Source organism: Hyperolius riggenbachi, chromosome 11 (assembly GCF_040937935.1).
Source record: "Hyperolius riggenbachi isolate aHypRig1 chromosome 11, aHypRig1.pri, whole genome shotgun sequence".
In the NCBI taxonomy this organism is placed as follows: Eukaryota; Metazoa; Chordata; class Amphibia; order Anura; family Hyperoliidae; genus Hyperolius; species Hyperolius riggenbachi.
This window is the reverse complement of record NC_090656.1, coordinates 18403045-18420256: the sequence shown is the minus strand read 5'-3', so window position 1 is coordinate 18420256 and position 17212 is coordinate 18403045. Positions and strand designations below refer to the sequence as shown.

The 17212-nt window shown below is 48.9% G+C and overlaps 1 protein-coding gene across 1 annotated transcript in view; it reads left to right on the top strand.

Moving 5' to 3' along the window:
* Window positions 1-17212, top strand: part of LONP2 (lon peptidase 2, peroxisomal) — a 162867-nt gene that overhangs the window by 73161 nt on the left and 72494 nt on the right. The window contains exons 7-9 of the mRNA XM_068260949.1: window positions 4972-5122; window positions 7772-7898; window positions 9990-10123. Of these exons, the coding sequence (XP_068117050.1) occupies window positions 4972-5122; window positions 7772-7898; window positions 9990-10123 (412 nt within the window). The remainder of the gene's footprint in view (window positions 1-4971; window positions 5123-7771; window positions 7899-9989; window positions 10124-17212) is intronic.

Here is a 17212-nt window from a genome sequence, read left to right as displayed (position 1 = left end):
GTAAGAGATTCTATTGGCAGAAAAAAGAATGAACATAAATGGCACCGCTTTTAGGTCTTTGCTTTGTTATTTTAATGTCAATATTGCAAACATAGGACTCTATCCATCCACCATTCCATATTGCATAAAGAAATATATTGTAAACATACCCTATAGAGTTCTTTGCTGTGGGGCAATGTGGGAGCAGCGGCCAGCCTGACAACCGTTTCGCTCAACGAGCTTCCTCTGAGGCTCCGTGCGTAAGAGATTATATTACCTACCTCTATTTTAATTAACATAACTAATGTAACTTAATGACAGTATGTTTGTTTATGCTGGAGTTCCTCTTTAAGGACTGGAGTGATAAGACAATGCTCTCACTATGAAAACCTCTACATGTGTTACGAGATCTACGCCAAAAAATTAGTGTTATTAGACTGTGCCAATATTGGCGGAGGAGATTTTTAACAGCAAAGGCTGCAGCGCAGGGAATCAGTTAGAGTTAGCCATTGACAGAGGGCGGGTGCAAGAGAAAATGCGGTCAGGTCAGGCAATTTTAAAATATAGGTTAAAATTACAGATATTTTTCATAGAGCCCAATTGCAAATTATCAGTTATTTTACCAATAGTCTACTAGCGGCTTTCCTGGCGCACAAATTACCGCGGCAACCTTTTTCCCCATGTATGCCTACCAGCGTCTTTGTTTCCATACTGTCATACCGATAAAGCGGACTTGAACTCAGAACTCCTCTCTGCTCTAAAACCTACGCAACAGCATAATACCCTTAAAACAAAAAACATTTCTTTGTTACACCTGATGCAACTCCTAAAATAAATCTGCACAGTTTCTACTTCCTGATTAATGGAAGCAGACATATTGTTAGCATCCTGTGCTTTCAAATGGCCTTAACTGCCATCTCTGCCGTGCCAGTCATGTGACACAGGGGGGAGATCAGATTACAACTTGTGATTAGACACAAATGAGGTGGAATTAAACAGGCTAAACTCTCTAAATACACACAGGGGGCATTTCTCTGTGTATTTCTTCAGTTCTGTGCAAGAGTTCAGGTCCAGTTTAAATTGGGCACCTTATCACTCCTGATTCCCTCAGCATTTATTCTTCCTGATGCATTATCCAATACCGCCTCCCCCTTAGCATTTAGCATTAACCACTTCCTGGTGTCTAATCATAACACTCCTCCCCTACCGCTTCCTGACCCCCTACCCCCCAAATATTATCCCTTTTCTTATCACCTAACCCAGGCAGCAGTAGTGCATGTTCGAGGGGTGCCATAGGTTTGTAGTGCATCACATAGTACTAATGTAGCAACTACAGCTGGGAGAATATTGGGCAATATCTAATAGTGCAGAGTGCTAGAGCAGGTAAGAGCTGGTAACATTCAGCGGATTTTGGTGTTCTTCATCCTTGCAGCAGTACAACAGATTTATAGTACCCCTGAAATGAGAGGGTTATAAATATTTATTTCTTTTTGAACAATACCAGTTGCCTGGCAGTCCTGCTGATCTCTCCGGCATCAGTAACATATGAATCACTCACCAGAAACAAGCATGCGGCTAATTCAGTCGGACCACTTGATCTGTATGCTTGTTCTGGGTCTATGACTAATGCTGGGAATACACGATGAGTTTTTTTGGCAGATTTACTTTCCGATCCTTTTTCCAATCGATTTCCATTCACTTCTGTGAGAAACAGAAAATCGCAAAACAAAAATATCTTACAGAATCGCTTGCAAAAAACACAAATCGCACAAAAAAACGACATTAATCGCTTCAAATAATCGCTCACAAAACCACTCAGCGATTGCGTTCGTCATTTGTAGTGTGAACTTCTGTTAGGGCCCATTTCCACTTGCGCGGTTTCTGCGCCGAACCCGCAGAGTTTCCCCGCAGGCAAATCGCGCAGTGAAACTCTGCCATAGGAAGTAATGGCGCAAGCGATTCGTCCGGCTTTTCCATCCGAAGTTGTGCGGGAGGCTGCGAATCCCATAGCCATGCATGGGACGGCTGATGCGATTCCTCTGCTTACCCGCAGACCCGGAAGTGCCGCTGCGTGTCTTGCAGATGCGTGCGGCTCAAGTGGAAACGGGCCCTTAGTATTTTCCACGCATAATTTTTTGGGGGTAAAATGTTGTGGATTTTAATTTTGCAAATACAATAGAATTACAAACATACACAATAAATGCAAACAAATTTAAATAAAATGGTTGTTTTTTTATTACAGTGGAAGACAACGTAAAAACGTAATGCGGTGGCGCACGTTTCCCTGTGTGCAGCAAAACGCCCAATATTCTAATAAGGGTGCTCCCTGCTTGCATTGTGACAAATGAGTTTTTGCAGTTGCCCATACCGCATGCAAATTTTATTAAGTGTGGCCCCCTGACTAAAAGCAGCTGACACCTGAATGTTCATTGTGCGCAGCGCGGTGGCGTAGTGGCTAGCGCTCTCTCACCTTGCAGCGCTGGGTCCCCAGTTCGAATCCCCGCCAGGTCAACATCTGCAAGGAGTTTGTATGTTCTCTCCCTGTGTCTGTGTGGGTTTCCTCCGGGCACTCTGGTTTCCTCCCACATCCCCAAAACATACAGAGAAGTTAATTGTCTTCCCCCTAAAGTGGCCCTAGACTACAATACATACACTACACGATACATACATAGACATATGACTGTGGTAGGGAATAGATTGTGAGCCCCTCTGAGGGACAGTTAGTGACAAGGTCAAATACTCTGTACAGCTCTGAGTAATATGTTGGTGGTATATAAATACTAAATAATAATACAAAAATAATAATAAACGTCTATCTTCTGTGTGTAACCTTATAAGACTCCTTCCTCCATTTTAATTAATACAGAAACTTGAACTACTGCAAAAGTCTCTCCTTTCCGTGTTTCAGAAACCATCCTGTATCCATGCAGCCTCTTAGACGGGGTCTTTGCAGCCTCTGAGAACTGCGAGCATTGAGGGTACAGGAAGCGTGTGACGATTTGCAGCAGAAAGTTCAGCTGCTATTTTCAGAACCCGTTTCCCTTCCCACATAACTTTTCAGCGCGTTGATGACAGATTGTGTGATTAGAGTCTGTCGCAGTCAGTGACCTGTCTGGCAGTGCTGGGGAGGGCGGGGGCGTCTTGGGGATCTCTTGTCAAGTATGGTTATTGTTCATTGTCATACAGCGTCCATATTTAGAGGCTGCTCTTAGTTTTCTGTTATGTTGGCTACAGCCGGGGTGAGAATGAATCTGTCCTAAGTAATCACTTGCCCCCTTTTCCTTTTAATGTATTAAATTGTATTACCTGGGCTTCCAGAAGCTATCTTGCAGCATGAAGCAGGAGTTCAACAAAAATATGTTGGTGCTTTATAAATACAATAAATGTATAAATAAATAAATGCTACTGGGTCGGCCACAGAGTAACATTTATACGTTTATTCCTTTTAAAGCAAACCTGCAGTGAAAATAAACTTGATATAATGAATTGTATGGGTAGTACAGCTAACAAATAGAACATTAACATTAGTATCATTTTCCAGTACAAGAAGAGTTAGAAAACAAAATTCAAAAAAACTTCAGTTATTTATGCAAAAGAGCTTCTCTGAGCTAATCACTCACCGGGTCAAGTACAGTCCTGTTTTCTGAAGCACATTAAAGGGATTCTGTGGATAGTAAAAAGAAACAAAAACAGACACTTGCCTGGGGCTTCTGTTGACCCCTGTAGCTGTCATGTCCCGCGGTGTCCTCCGCCCCCCCCCCTCCCCACACACACCCACCGGTCCCAGTCTGATTATCTCTCTAGCAAGACTGCGGCTGTGGGGCCGTGGCCGCGCGCGTTCTTGCTCCTGCTCGCTTCTCTCGGAGCTTGCTGTGCAGGCGCAGTACGAGAAAACCTCGTACTGTGCCTGTGCAGTAAGCTCCCGGAGGCACGAGCGGGAGCGCGCACTATTAGTCTCGTTAGACGAATAACGGGAAACGGAGGATTGTAGGAGGACGGCGCGGGACATGACAGTTGCAGAGGGCCTATAGAATCCTCAGGTAAATGTCACTTTTTGTTTTGTTTTTTGTTTACTATCCACAGAACCCATTTAGGGCTCATTCACACTGGAGGCGTTTTTGGGTTGTTTTTTTTAAGCGCCTGCGATTTTTCAAAATTGCCCTGAAAGCGCTTACACCATGCTATCCTATGCGCTAGTTCAGATTAGGGCGATCCGTCCGCTTTCCGCTCAGAGAAGCGCTGCATGGACCATTTTCGGGGTCGATTTTGCTTCAATGGAAGGTATAGGAAGAACGCAAAACGCTAACAAAATCGCTTTGTGCAGCGATTGTGTTTGTGTTTTTGAGAATAAATACATTGTATTTATTCTTTTCCGGATCAAAGAGGTCACTTCCTGACTGACGTTAGGAAGTGAAAAAACGGAATCGCTCTGCAAAAACGCTTACCAAAAAGTCCAACGAACACAAATCGCCGGAAGGGAAAAAAAATTTGCTTCAAAAAACGTCCAGTGCTAACGCAATCGAAACGCAATGTGAACGAGGCCTTAAAGTGATCCCGAGCCAAAGCTCAGGATCAAAATCCGGAACTGGAAGACTGCGGGTCTTCTCTGCGCCTGCGCAGGCTTCCTGGCTTCTTCCCCCTCCCCCTGCCGCGTGTCATATTGCGGTTCACGTGCAGAGAGATAGATTTAAAAAATAAAGCATTTCCATAGTGTGTAATTACTTTTTCTCACAGCGGTATTGGGTCTCTGAAAAGTGGTGGATTACCCATAATTCTCAACTGTGTCTCAGGAAGGCTGGCGCTTGCGTTAATATAGCAGCAAAGGTAGCGGTAGACACTCATACCTCGGGGGAAGGTGAGAGGCTAGCTTTGACCTCTGACCCTGAATTTAAGAAAACTTGTGTCTTTTGCCTTCATTAGCCTGACGGCAGCTCTATAATGTGTTTCTGAGCTAGAGGAGGCTTTTTACGACCCTTTGTGTCTTTCTCTCAGGTGTTGGACCCAGAGCAGAATCACAGCTTCACCGATCATTATCTGAATGTGGCCTTTGACCTATCCCAGGTCTTGTTCATTGCCACCGCGAACACAACCGCAACCATTCCACCTGCCCTTCTGGATCGGATGGAGGTCCTCGAGGTTCCAGGTGAGTTCAGCTTGAGTGGATCTGTCCAGTATTGCTCTCAGGCCACTATTTACACGTTGTCAGCTGACTTCTAGTTTCCCAGTAAATATGAACAAACCTTCGTACTTTGTATCTACAGACTTGTCTATCATCTAGGTGGTTAAAGGACGACCTTTCCCCCTACTGCTGTTTGCCAGGAAAAGGGGATGGTCAGCGTGGTGTGTGTGGAGGGGGGGATCTGCCAACCTTGGGGAACATTGCCGGACTAAACAGTATTGTAATTTTGCTTGGCAGATTATGGGTAAACCGCCACTTTTCCGGTCCTCCATGATCCTCCGTTCTACCTCCAGCTACTTTCGGTTTCGCCGTCGGGCCACTGCACCTGTGCGGCTCTGGCCACACGTATGCTTCTTCGCATTCCAGTCCGCAATAGCGCTATTGCAGATGGGAACGCTTGAAAAGGATACGCTTGGCAGCCCCGCGACTTACAAGTCGAGTAATGAAGCTAGCTGGCGGCGGGGAACGGAGGATCGTTGAGGAGCGCCGTGGGACAGGACGGCTGCAAGGAGCTTGCAGAAACCCCAGGTAAGTGAAACTCTTTATTTTTAGATTATCTTCAGTTCCGCTTTACGGTGCCTCCCTAGCTATGGCCCCACCTTACTGGCCAATCCAGACTTGGATGGCATTGTGGACGATAGGCAAGGGATCCGCCCACTGAGCTGGATTTTTCCGCAGAAAGTTGTCTTTGAGAGTCATGAGAGGAGCACTTACGCAACTGCAATTTCAGCTTCCCAATAATTGATGCCCACTTCCAAGAAAAATATTGGTAGATCATGTGCCTTCCACCAAGAAATTGACCCTAGACTGTGGCAGAGGTATCAGATTATGGGCCGGTACACACACCTGACCCCACGGAGTTCACTCTTGAGTGTCCGCTGCCTTCCTTGGCTGTTGGTGTACTTCGCGCTCTGCAGGAGAATATATGCAAGGTTTCTAGCAAGCACTCCAAGCTTTAGTAGAAGCTGTGTTTTTGTTGTTCTAGAATTTGGGAACCCGTGAGGGTTTTTTTTCAAGGCAACACAAGTAACACATCATAGACAACTGGACACTCAGTGGGGATTGAAGCTTACACAACACACTTGAGAAAATGTCCGGCCGGCACCTAGACTGTCTTCGATATATTCCTTGTCTTGCCTTTATAAAGGGGACCTTCAGCGGTTCTCAAATTTTGGGTTAGTAAAGTCTCTACTTCTACTACTACTAAAACTCTGAGCGCTTGCCAGAAAACTTGTACTTACCTGCTATTATCAGGTGATACCATCCACCTTCCAGTTTATAGCGGCTTCGCATCAGGCCATAAAGGATACCCGAAGTGACGTGTGACATGATGAGATACACATGTGTATGTACAGTGCCAAGTACACAAATAACCATGCTGTGTTCCTTTTTTCCTTTCTCTGCCTGAAAGAGTTAAACATCAAGTATGTAAGTGGCAGACTCAGTCCTGACTCAGACAGAAAGTGACTACAGTGTGACCCTCGCTGATAAGAAATTGCAACGATAAAACACTTTCCTAGCAGAAAATGGCTTCTGAGAGCAGGAAAGAGATAAAAAGGGTGAATGGTTCATATATTTTAGCTCTGGCATACTTCAATGAATGTGTCATTGAGCTAAAACTTATAAAGTAGATTTAAACATAAAATAAATCTGTGGAATATCTTAAAAAGTCATTTTTGGAGAAGGAAGATAGATACAATGGTTTATTTCATTAGTTTATTTTTGCCTCAGGTGTCCTTTAAACCAATTGGTGTGCAGGGTCCTACCCAGCAGTGGCTGGATAGTGTACTGGTTAAGGGCTCTGCATCAGACACTGGTGCCCTTGGTGCGAGTCTCGGCTCTGCCTGTTCAGTAAGCCAGCACCTGTTGAGACCTTGAGCAAGACTCCTTAACACTGCTACTGCCTCCTGAGCATTCCCTAGTGGCTGTAACTCTGTCGCTTTGAGTCGGCCAGGAGAAAAACACAATATAAATGTTCTGTGTCTTGTCTACCTCTACTCATCTGAGATTAGCAATAGTCAATGAGATGTCAGTTTTGTCTTCAATACAAATTTAGGGCAAATTGTATGCAGCTGGTAATTAGGTCAATCAAAACCAACAGGTTTGGCCATCTCTGACTATCTCTCTCAGCTTACTGCAAAAAACTGCACTAAACATACTGCGCACACAGAGCGTGGGTTAATATTACCGCACACAGCGCGCGGCTATATCAGCGTAGCTTGCGTTTGTTACTGCCGCGCGTTACCACCGTCACATTATGAGCTCATCGTGCGGCAGTTACACGCACTCGCTACACTGATATAACGCAGTAATATTAACTCACGCTGTGTGTCCATGGTATTGTATTTAGTGCAGTTTCATGCATCAAGGCCAATGGGAGAAAAGTGCAGAACAGAGAAGCCATTTCTCTGCCCTGTTCTTTGGACTGCACACTCCACTCTCCCCCGCAGATAGTAGGGAAAACCTCAGGCGGCGTGGAACGAGGACTCCCTGTTGGGCGGCTGAGTCTGCTGATGACTTCCTGGAATGAAATATGACATAGCATTATTCTGTCTCTTGACCTCTGACCTGACCTGTCATACTGACCTGATGATTGACGCTGACTCTCTATAGGCTACAGCCAGGAAGAGAAGGTGGAGATCGCTCACCGACATCTGATCACTAAGCAGCTGACCCAGCATGGACTGACCCCGCAGCAAGTCCAGATACCACCGGAGACCACTCTGGATATCATCACCAGGTGAGGGAGGGGCCTACTGCGCTGTATTCACTCTGATGTAAAGGGGGTTTGTATTCCATACCAGCTGGTGAAATGACAGTTTTCTTTTAATACTTTTTCTACACCTTCCTTCTAGAGAGGCACAGCAGTGATAGGCTGTCAGCCAGCAGGGGGTGTGGCCTCAGCTGCCCCCTGCATACCCATGTGACTAAAAAGGAAGTAGAAAAAGTGATTTTGAGGCAAAAGGGCCTAGTGTGCAACAGGATTCGGCAATCCCCAGTTAACAGGACAGTATGGTCAGCACAGTCAGAGTGCTTCTGTGTCTTCCATGTCAACAAAGGGCATCGTTTCAGAGTCACTGGGACCCTTCGTCAAAGCATATGCCATACAGACAGTCAGTCGAGTGTTTCAGGCTGAGAAGCTGATTCTCTGGGAATTGGTGCAGAAGATATTTTCCTGTTTATGTTGCAAAAATTGCAATGTTTGTACAAAAAACTGTTTAACACTCAGATTTAAGGAGGGGGTGTGGCCCAGCTGTCACTCCATATCCTTCTCACTCAGATCTAAGTAGGGGGTGTGGTCCAGCCAGCTGTCACTCCATATCCTTCTCACTCAGATCTAAAGAGGGGGTGTGGCCAAGCTGTCACTCACTATCTCTCTTACTCAGATCTAAGGTGACAGTGTGGCTGATCTGTCACTCAGTATCCCTCTCACTCAGATCTGAGGGGGTGTGGCCCAGCTGTACCTCCATATCCCTCCCACTCAGATCTAAGAAGGGGGTGTTGCCCAGCTGTCAGTATCACCGTCACTCAAATCTAAGGAGTGGATGTGGCCAAGCTGTCACTCAGTATCACCCTCACTCAGATCTAAGGAGGGGTTTGACCAAGCTGTCACTCAGTATCACCCTCACTCAGATCTGAGGGGGTGTGGCCAAGCGGTCACTCAGTATCACCCTCACTCAGATCTAAGGAGGGGGTGTGGCCAAGCTGTGACTCAGTATCATCCCTCACTCAAATCTGAGGAGGGGGTGGGGCCAAGCTGTCACTCAGTATTCCTCCCACTCTGGTCTAAGGTGGGGTTTGGCCAAGCTGTCACTTAGTATTCCCCCCACTCAGATTTAATTAGGGGGTGAGGCCAAGTTGTCACTCAGTATCCCTCTCACTCAGATCTGAGGGGGTGTGGCCCAGCTGTACCTCCATATCCCTCCCACTCAGATCTAAGAAGGGGGTGTGGCCCAGCTGTCACTCAGTATCACCGTCACTCAAATCTAAGGAGTGGATGTGGCCAAGCTGTCACTCAGTATTCCTCCCACTCAGATCTGAGGGGGTGTGGCCAAGCTGTCACTCAGTATCACCCTCACTCAGATCTAAGGAGGGGGTGTGGCCAAGCTGTGACTCAGTATCATCCCTCACTCAAATCTGAGGAGGGGGTGGGGCCAAGCTCTCACTCAGTATTCCTCCCACTCAGATCTAATTAGGGGGTGAGGCCAAGTTGTCACTCAGTATTCCTCCCACTCAGATGTAATTAGGGGGTGAAGCCAAGTTGTCACTGAGTAGCCCTCTCACTCAAATCTGAGGAGGGGGTGGGGCCAAGCTGTCACTTCGTATTCCTCCCACTCAGATTTAATTAGGGGGCGAGGCCAAGTTGTCACTTAGTAGCCGTCTCACTCAAATCTGAGGAGGGGGTGGGACCAAGCTGTCACTCAGTATTCCTCCCACTCAGATCTAAGGAGGGGGTGTGGCCAAGCTGTCACTCAGTATTCCTCCCACTCAGGGGTATTTTCTACCTGCCAGTTTCCATCCCTCCCACTCAGCCACACCTCCTATTGGGATGTATGGAGAGCACTCTCTGAATTACAGACTACCCAGTAACTCCCATTTTCCTACATGAATGAATGCCTGCTCAGTGTGGGAGACACTTCAGCTCTTCCTACACAACTGTTAGGAACCCTGTGGAATAGCTGTGCATCAAAACTAAGGTAAGAAAGCTGAAATATTGTTTGTAGAAATCCGTATAGATCTGACCTGAAGAGCTTGTATTTTTTCTGTCGGCAACAGTCGAGCATCATTAGCGGATTTCCTTACACCGATTATTGTTGTCTGTCCCTGACAGGTACACACGCGAGGCTGGGGTCCGATCTCTGGAGCGGAAGCTGGGAGCCATCTGTAGAGCGGTTGCTGTGAAGGTTGCTGAAGGGCAGCATAAAGACGCCAAAGGGGACTCCGCAGAGGTGGCGGAGGTGGATGGTTAGTCTCCATTAATTCTAATTAAAGTGAAATGTTAGCAACTGAGGTGAATGAGGATAAAGCAAATACTTCATAAGACGTGTCCTTGAGTGAAAACTGCACTTTAAAATGATTGGTGGTTCCTGAGCAGTGATGGAACGAACTGTCTGTAGGGGAACATGTATTGTGCTATAGAAAGGGGAGAGGCAGGAGGATACATATACTGTACTGTGCTATAGAAAGGGGAGAGGAAGGAGGATACATAAACTGTACTGTGCTATAGAAAGGGGAGAGGCAGGAGGATACATATACTGTACTGTGCTATAGAAAGGGGAGAGGAAGGAGGATACATAAACTGTACTGTGCTATAGAAAGGGGAGAGGCAGGAGGATACATAAACTGTACTGTGCTATAGAAAGGGGAGAGGCAGGAGGATACATAAACTGTACTGTGCTATAGAAAGGGGAGAGGCAGGAGGATACATACACTGTACTGTGCTATAGAAAGGGGAGAGGCAGGAGGATGCATATACTGTACTGTGCTATAGAAAGGGGAGAGGCAGGAGGATGCATATACTGTACTGTGCTATAGAAAGGGGAGAGGAAGGAGGATGCATAAACTGTACTGTGCTATAGAAAGGGGAGAGGCAGGAGCATACATATACTGTACTGTGCTATAGAAAGGGGAGAGGCAGGAGGATACATATACTGTACTGTGCTATAGAAAGGGGAGAGGCAGGAGGATACATAAACTGTACTGTGCTATAGAAAGGGGAGAGGCAGGAGGATGCATATACTGTACTGTACTGTGCTATAGAAAGGGGAGAGGCAGGAGGATACATATACTGTACTGTGCTATAGAAAGGGGAGAGGAAGAAGGATACATAAACTGTACTGTGGTATATAAAGGGAGAGGCAGGAGGATGCATATACTGTACTGTGCTATAGAAAGGGGAGAGGCAGGAGGATGCATATACTGTACTGTGCTATAGAAAGGGGAGAGGAAGGAGGATACATAAACTGTACTGTGCTATATAAAGGGAGAGGCAGGAGGATGCATATACTGTACTGTGCTATAGAAAGGGGAGAGGCAGGAGGATACATATACTGTACTGTGCTATAGAAAGGGGAGAGGCAGGAGGATACATATACTGTACTGTGCTATAGAAAGGGGAGAGGAAGGAGGATACATAAACTGTACTGTGCTATAGAAAGGGGAGAGGAAGAAGGATACATAAACTGTACTGTGCTATATAAAGGGAGAGGCAGGAGGATGCATATACTGTACTGTGCTATAGAAAGGGGAGAGGCAGGAGGATGCATATACTGTACTGTGCTATAGAAAGGGGAGAGGAAGGAGGATACATAAACTGTACTGTGCTATAGAAAGGGGAGAGGCAGGAGCATACATATACTGTACTGTGCTATAGAAAGGGGAGAGGCAGGAGGATACATAAACTGTACTGTGCTATAGAAAGGGGAGAGGCAGGAGCATACATATACTGTACTGTGCTATAGAAAGGGGAGAGGAAGAAGGATACATAAACTGTACTGTGCTATATAAAGGGAGAGGCAGGAGGATGCATATACTGTACTGTGCTATAGAAAGGGGAGAGGCAGGAGGATGCATATACTGTACTGTGCTATAGAAAGGGGAGAGGAAGGAGGATACATATACTGTACTGTGCTATAGAAAGGGGAGAGGAAGGAGGATACATATACTGTACTGTGCTATAGAAAGGGGAGAGAAAGGAGGATACATAAACTATACTGTGGAGAGGAGAGGGGAGGAGGCTGCATGTTCTGTCCCATGGAGAGGGGAGGGTAGAAAGGAGAATGCATGTACTGTACTGTGGAGAGGAGAGGGGAGGAGGCTAAATGTACTGTACTGTGGAGAGGAGAGGCAGGAGGATGCATGTACTGTGCTATAGAGTGGAATGGAGAGGAAATGCTGGAGGCTGCATTTACTGTCCTATGGAGAGGGGGGGGGGGAGTAGGAGGCTGTATGTACTGTCCTATGGAGAGGGGAATAGAGGCAGGAGGCTGCATGTACTGTCCTATGGAGAGGGGAGGAGGCAGGAGGCTGCATGTACTGTCCTAAGGAGAGGGGAATAGAGGCAGGAGGATGCATGTACTGTCCTATGGAGAGGGGAGGAGGCAGGAGGCTGCATGTACTGTCCTATGGAGAGGCTAGGAGAGGCAGGAGGCTGCATGTACTGTCCTATGGAGAGGGGAGGAGAGGCTGGAGGCTGCATGTACTGTCCTATGGAGATGGGAGGAGAGGCAGGAGGCTGCATGTACTGTCCTATGGAGAGGGGAGGAGAGGCAGGAGGCTGCATGTACTGTCCTATGGAGAGGGGAGGAGAGGCAGGAGGCTGCATGTACTGTCCTATGGAGAGGGGAGGAGAGGCTGGAGGCTGCATGGATTGTCCTATGGAGAGGGGAGGAGAGGCAGGAGGCTGCATGTACTGTCCTATGGAGAGGGGAGGAGAGGCAGGAGGATGCATGTACTGTCCTATGGAGAGGAGAGGCAGGAGGCTGCATGTACTGTGCTATGGAGAGGGGAGGAGAGGCTGGAGGCTGCATGTACTGTCCTATGGAGAGGGGAGGAGAGGCAGGAGGCTGCATGTACTGTCCTATGGAGAGGGGAGGAGAGGCAGGAGGCTGCATGTTCTGTCCTATGGAGAGGGGAGGAGAGGCAGGAGACTGCATGTACTGTCCTATGGAGAGGGGAGGAGAGGCAGGAGGCTGCATGTACTGTGCTATGGAGAGGGGAGGAGAGGCAGGAGGCTGCATGTACTGTCCTATGGAGAGGGGAGGAGAGGCAGGAGGCTGCATGTACTGTCCTATGGAGAGGGGAGGAGAGGCAGGAGGCTGCAAGTACTGTCCTATGGAGAGGGGAGGAGAGGCAGGAGGCTGCATGTACTGTCCTATGGAGAGGGGGAGAGGCAGGAGGCTGCATGCACTGTCCTATGGAGAGGGGAGGAGAAGCAGGAGGCTGCATGTTCTGTCCTATGGAGAGGGGAGGAGAGGCAGGAGACTGCATGTACTGTCCTATGGAGAGGGGAGGAGAGGCAGGAGGCTGCATGTACTGTCCTATGGAGAGGAGAATCAGAATCAGAATTTATTTCGCCAAGTACAACGGTGGGTTGTACCCGGAATTGGTTTTGGCGCATACAGGGTCGTTGATGAAAAACAAGAAAATAGCACGGTTAAGCATGGTACAAACGTAGACATTGGACAAGCATACATAGGACAACATTACAGTTTGTGTGTACATTTAAGCAGAGCGTCGTATACAGGTAAGCATGGTACCTACGTATAAACAATAAAAGCAAAAACAAAAGCAAAAACAGAGCATTACAGCATACACGTACGATTAACGTAATACAACATAGCAACGTACACCGATAGCAGGAACAGAAAAAGAGTGGGACTGGAGGAGCAGCCTGAGAGCTGATATGAGCGCTGCCATTTTCGGCACTGGACGCTACACAGCGACACGCTCCCAACTAGACAGGTGCTACCGATTGTCCACGAAAAGTAGAAAGGAAGCTGAGGGGGGAGGGGGATCTTGATGGAGGCAGACGGCAGAGTTCACTTGAGCCAGGTTGCTCGAGGAGAAGCGCTCCTAATTTCAAAGTCCGCACGGCTGGGTAATGAGGGTGCAGACGCAGTGGGGGTCCTGTGGTGCCAGGGGGCACCCTTACTGGGCAGCAGTGGTGGACGTGGGGCCTGGGGCCACCCTGGCTGGGCAGCAGGGGTGGACATGAGGCCAGGGGGCACCCCGGCTGGGCGGCATTGGTGGACATAGGGCCAGGGGGGCACCCTGGCTGGGCAGCAGTGGTGGACATGAGGCTGGGGGGGCACCTTGGCTGGGCAGCAATGGTGGACATAGTGCCGGGGGGGAGCACCCTGGCTGGGCAGCAGTGATGGACAGGCCAGGGGCAGCATACCTTCTCTGTGGCTGCGATGGGGCAGCCATAGGCCCTCCATTTACAGGCCCTCCATTGACATGGTGGCAGCGTGGTCGTTCCCCTGGTGACTGGGGGAGCCGCTGCAGTCAGGCCTCCTCTGCATGTGGAGGGTGTCCCTTGTTCTCCTGCTGGTCCCTGGGCGACCCGGTGGTGGAGGGGGACCGGCAACCCCAGCAATCCTGAGCTGCATATGTCGGGGTCAGCCACCCGGTGATGGGGAGGTCTCTGGTGGCCCTGGACGGCTGGTAGAGGCAGCGGGAGCACGTGGCTGGTGATGGCAGCAGGAGCGGCAGGAGGCTGCATGTACTGTGCTATGGAGAGGGGAGGAGAGGCTGGAGGCTGCATGTACTGTCCTATGGAGAGGGGAGGAGGAGTAGGAGGCTGCATGTACTGTCGTATGGAGAGGGGAGGAGAGACAGGAGGCTGCATGTACTGTCCTATGGAGAGGAGAGGCAGGAGGCTGCATGTACTGTCCTATGGAGAGGGGAGGAGAGGCTGGAGGCTGCATGTACTGTCCTATGGAGAGGGGAGGAGGAGTAGGAGGCTGCATGTACTGTCGTATGGAGAGGGGAGGAGAGACAGGAGGCTGCATGTACTGTCCTATGGAGAGGGGAGGAAGAGTAGGAGGGTGCATGTATTGCCCTATGGAGAGGAGAGGAGGAGTAGGAGGCTGCATGTACTGTCGTATGGAGAGGCAGGAGGCTGCATGTACTGTCCTATGGAGAGGGGAGGAAGAGTAGGAGGGTGCATGTATTGCCCTATGGAGAGGGGAGGAGGAGTAGGAGGCTGCATGTACTGTCGTATGGAGAGGCAGGAGGCTGCATGTACTGTCCTATGGAGAGGGGAGGAGAGGCAGGAGGCTGCATGTACTGCACTATGGAGAAAGGAGGAGAGACAGGAGGCTGCATGTACTGTACTATGAAGAGGGGAGGAGGCAGGAGGCTGCATGTACTGTCCTATGGAGAGGGGAGGGGAGGAGAGGCAGGAGGCAGCATGTACTGTCCTATGGAGAGGGGAGGAGAGGCAGGAGGCTGCATGTACTGTCCTATGGAGAGGGGAGGAGAGGCAGGAGGCTGCATGTACTGTCCTATGGAGAGGGGAGGAGAGGCAGGAGGCTGCATGTACTGTCCTATGGAGAGGGGAGGGGAGGCAGGAGGCTGCATGTACTGTCCTATGGAGAGGGGAGGAGAGGCAGGAGGCTGCATGTACTGTCCTACGGAGAGGGGAGGAGAGGCAGGAGGCTGCATGTACTGTCCTATGGAGAGGGGAGGAGAGGCAGGAGGCTGCATGTACTGTCCTATGGAGAGGGAAGGAGAGGCAGTAAGGCTGTATGTACTGTTGTATGGAGAGGGGAGGAGAGGCAGGAGGCTGCATGTACTGTCCTATGGAGAGGGGAAGAGAGGCAGGAGGCTGCATGTACTGCCCTATGGAGAGGGGAGGAGAGGCAGGAGGCTGCATGTACTGCCCTATGGAGAGGGGAGGAGAGGCAGGAGGCTGCATGTACTGTCCTATGGAGAGGGGAAGAGAGACAGGAGGCTGCATGTACTGTCCTATGGAGAGAGGTAGAAAGGTATAAGCCACCCTAGAGCACAAAGTTATCAGCTGAATATGTCTGGCCTGTCGGGTTTCTTGTTTAGTTGTATGCAGAAGATGGGGACACCTTACACAAACAATCCCCTGGCCTGTCATAGTCTGATGGCCATATTTACCTTTATATATTATGCCAGACGTTTCATGCAGGGCTCTGGCCAGCCGTGTTTCACCGCTAGACGCCGGCCTGTTGCAGTCGCTTCTTTTGCTGCTGACGTTAAGCGTTTGGCTCACAGTCCGTTTTGCCTTATTCCCTTCTGGGGGTTTCAGGTGCTGCTGCTCCGGCAATATCAGGTGCTATGGCAGATTTACGGCAGTGATTTCCTGCTCGGCCTGGCGGGAGGATAGACCGTACATTCGCGGGGCTCACTCGGCGGCTCGCAGTAGCACAAGGTATTACTGTCGCCTTTCCATAAACCGTGCGTCCCGGCCTGGCTCTCCGCGTATGTGAGTTATCACCTCTCACCTTGCCAGCAGCCGCGCACCTGCTAGAATCAGCCCCCCACTCGTAGAAGCAAGACGTTTGTTTCCCGACCCCGACCGTAAAATGCGTTTCAGTGCCAGGAAAAGGCTTCTGTAATAGGCCTATAAATCCAGCACTCAGCATCGGCTGCCGTAAGAGAGACCAGCCGGCCCGCCGTACCTTTATTACATATTAATCGCTGGTAGGAAATGGAGCGCGGAGGGAGGAGACGGCGTGATGGGAGATCGTGTTATTTGTGCTAATAGGGCCTGTAGAGGAAGCCAGGGCTGGCCAGACTCTGGCAATATTCGCGCTTCGCACCTGCAGAACATCCGCGCCACATACGCCTCACATGCTTCCAGACCTGCTTATACTGGAAACCCAGCCAAAAGCTCTTTGTCAGAGATCTCGCAAACATAAACGTTTCCATTGGCGAATGCGAGCTTTCGAAAAAATATTCGCGAACTGGTGAATCGTGATAGACTTCAATGGGCAGGTGAATTTAAAAACCTACAAAGACTGTTTCTGGCTATAAAAGTGATGGAAAAGTTGTTTCAAGGGCCCCAACACCTGGATTGTGGCATGCCGGAGGGGGATCCATGCCAAAAGTCCCACCAAAAATCACGGAGTTAACGCAGAGTCGAGTTTTAATCCCTAAAGGGCAGAAATCACATTATGCACAGCTCTGGGTGTCAGTGGGCTGTAAAGTGTCACACACAGAGAAATGCAATAGTACTATCAGAATACAGTGAAATAATAATGCATTGTTCTGTGGCTGCAACTTAATGAGGCAACAGTAGTAGTGTGCACACAGCTCTGGGTGTCAGTGGGCTATGGAGTGTCACACACAAAAAAAAACACACAGGAGACCGATGTGCTAGCCCTCAAAAGGGATGTTTGCTTTTACAGCTAGTGAGCAACAAGAACACAGGCCTAGCTAATGCTTTCCCTACCTATCTGCAGCAAGTCTGACCCTGCAGATTCGATCACTCAGATGGGAATCGATTCCTTTAAATGTTTGATTTGATCGATTTTGACCGAAATTGATCGAAAGCGTCGCTCGGTCAGGATGGAAAATCTA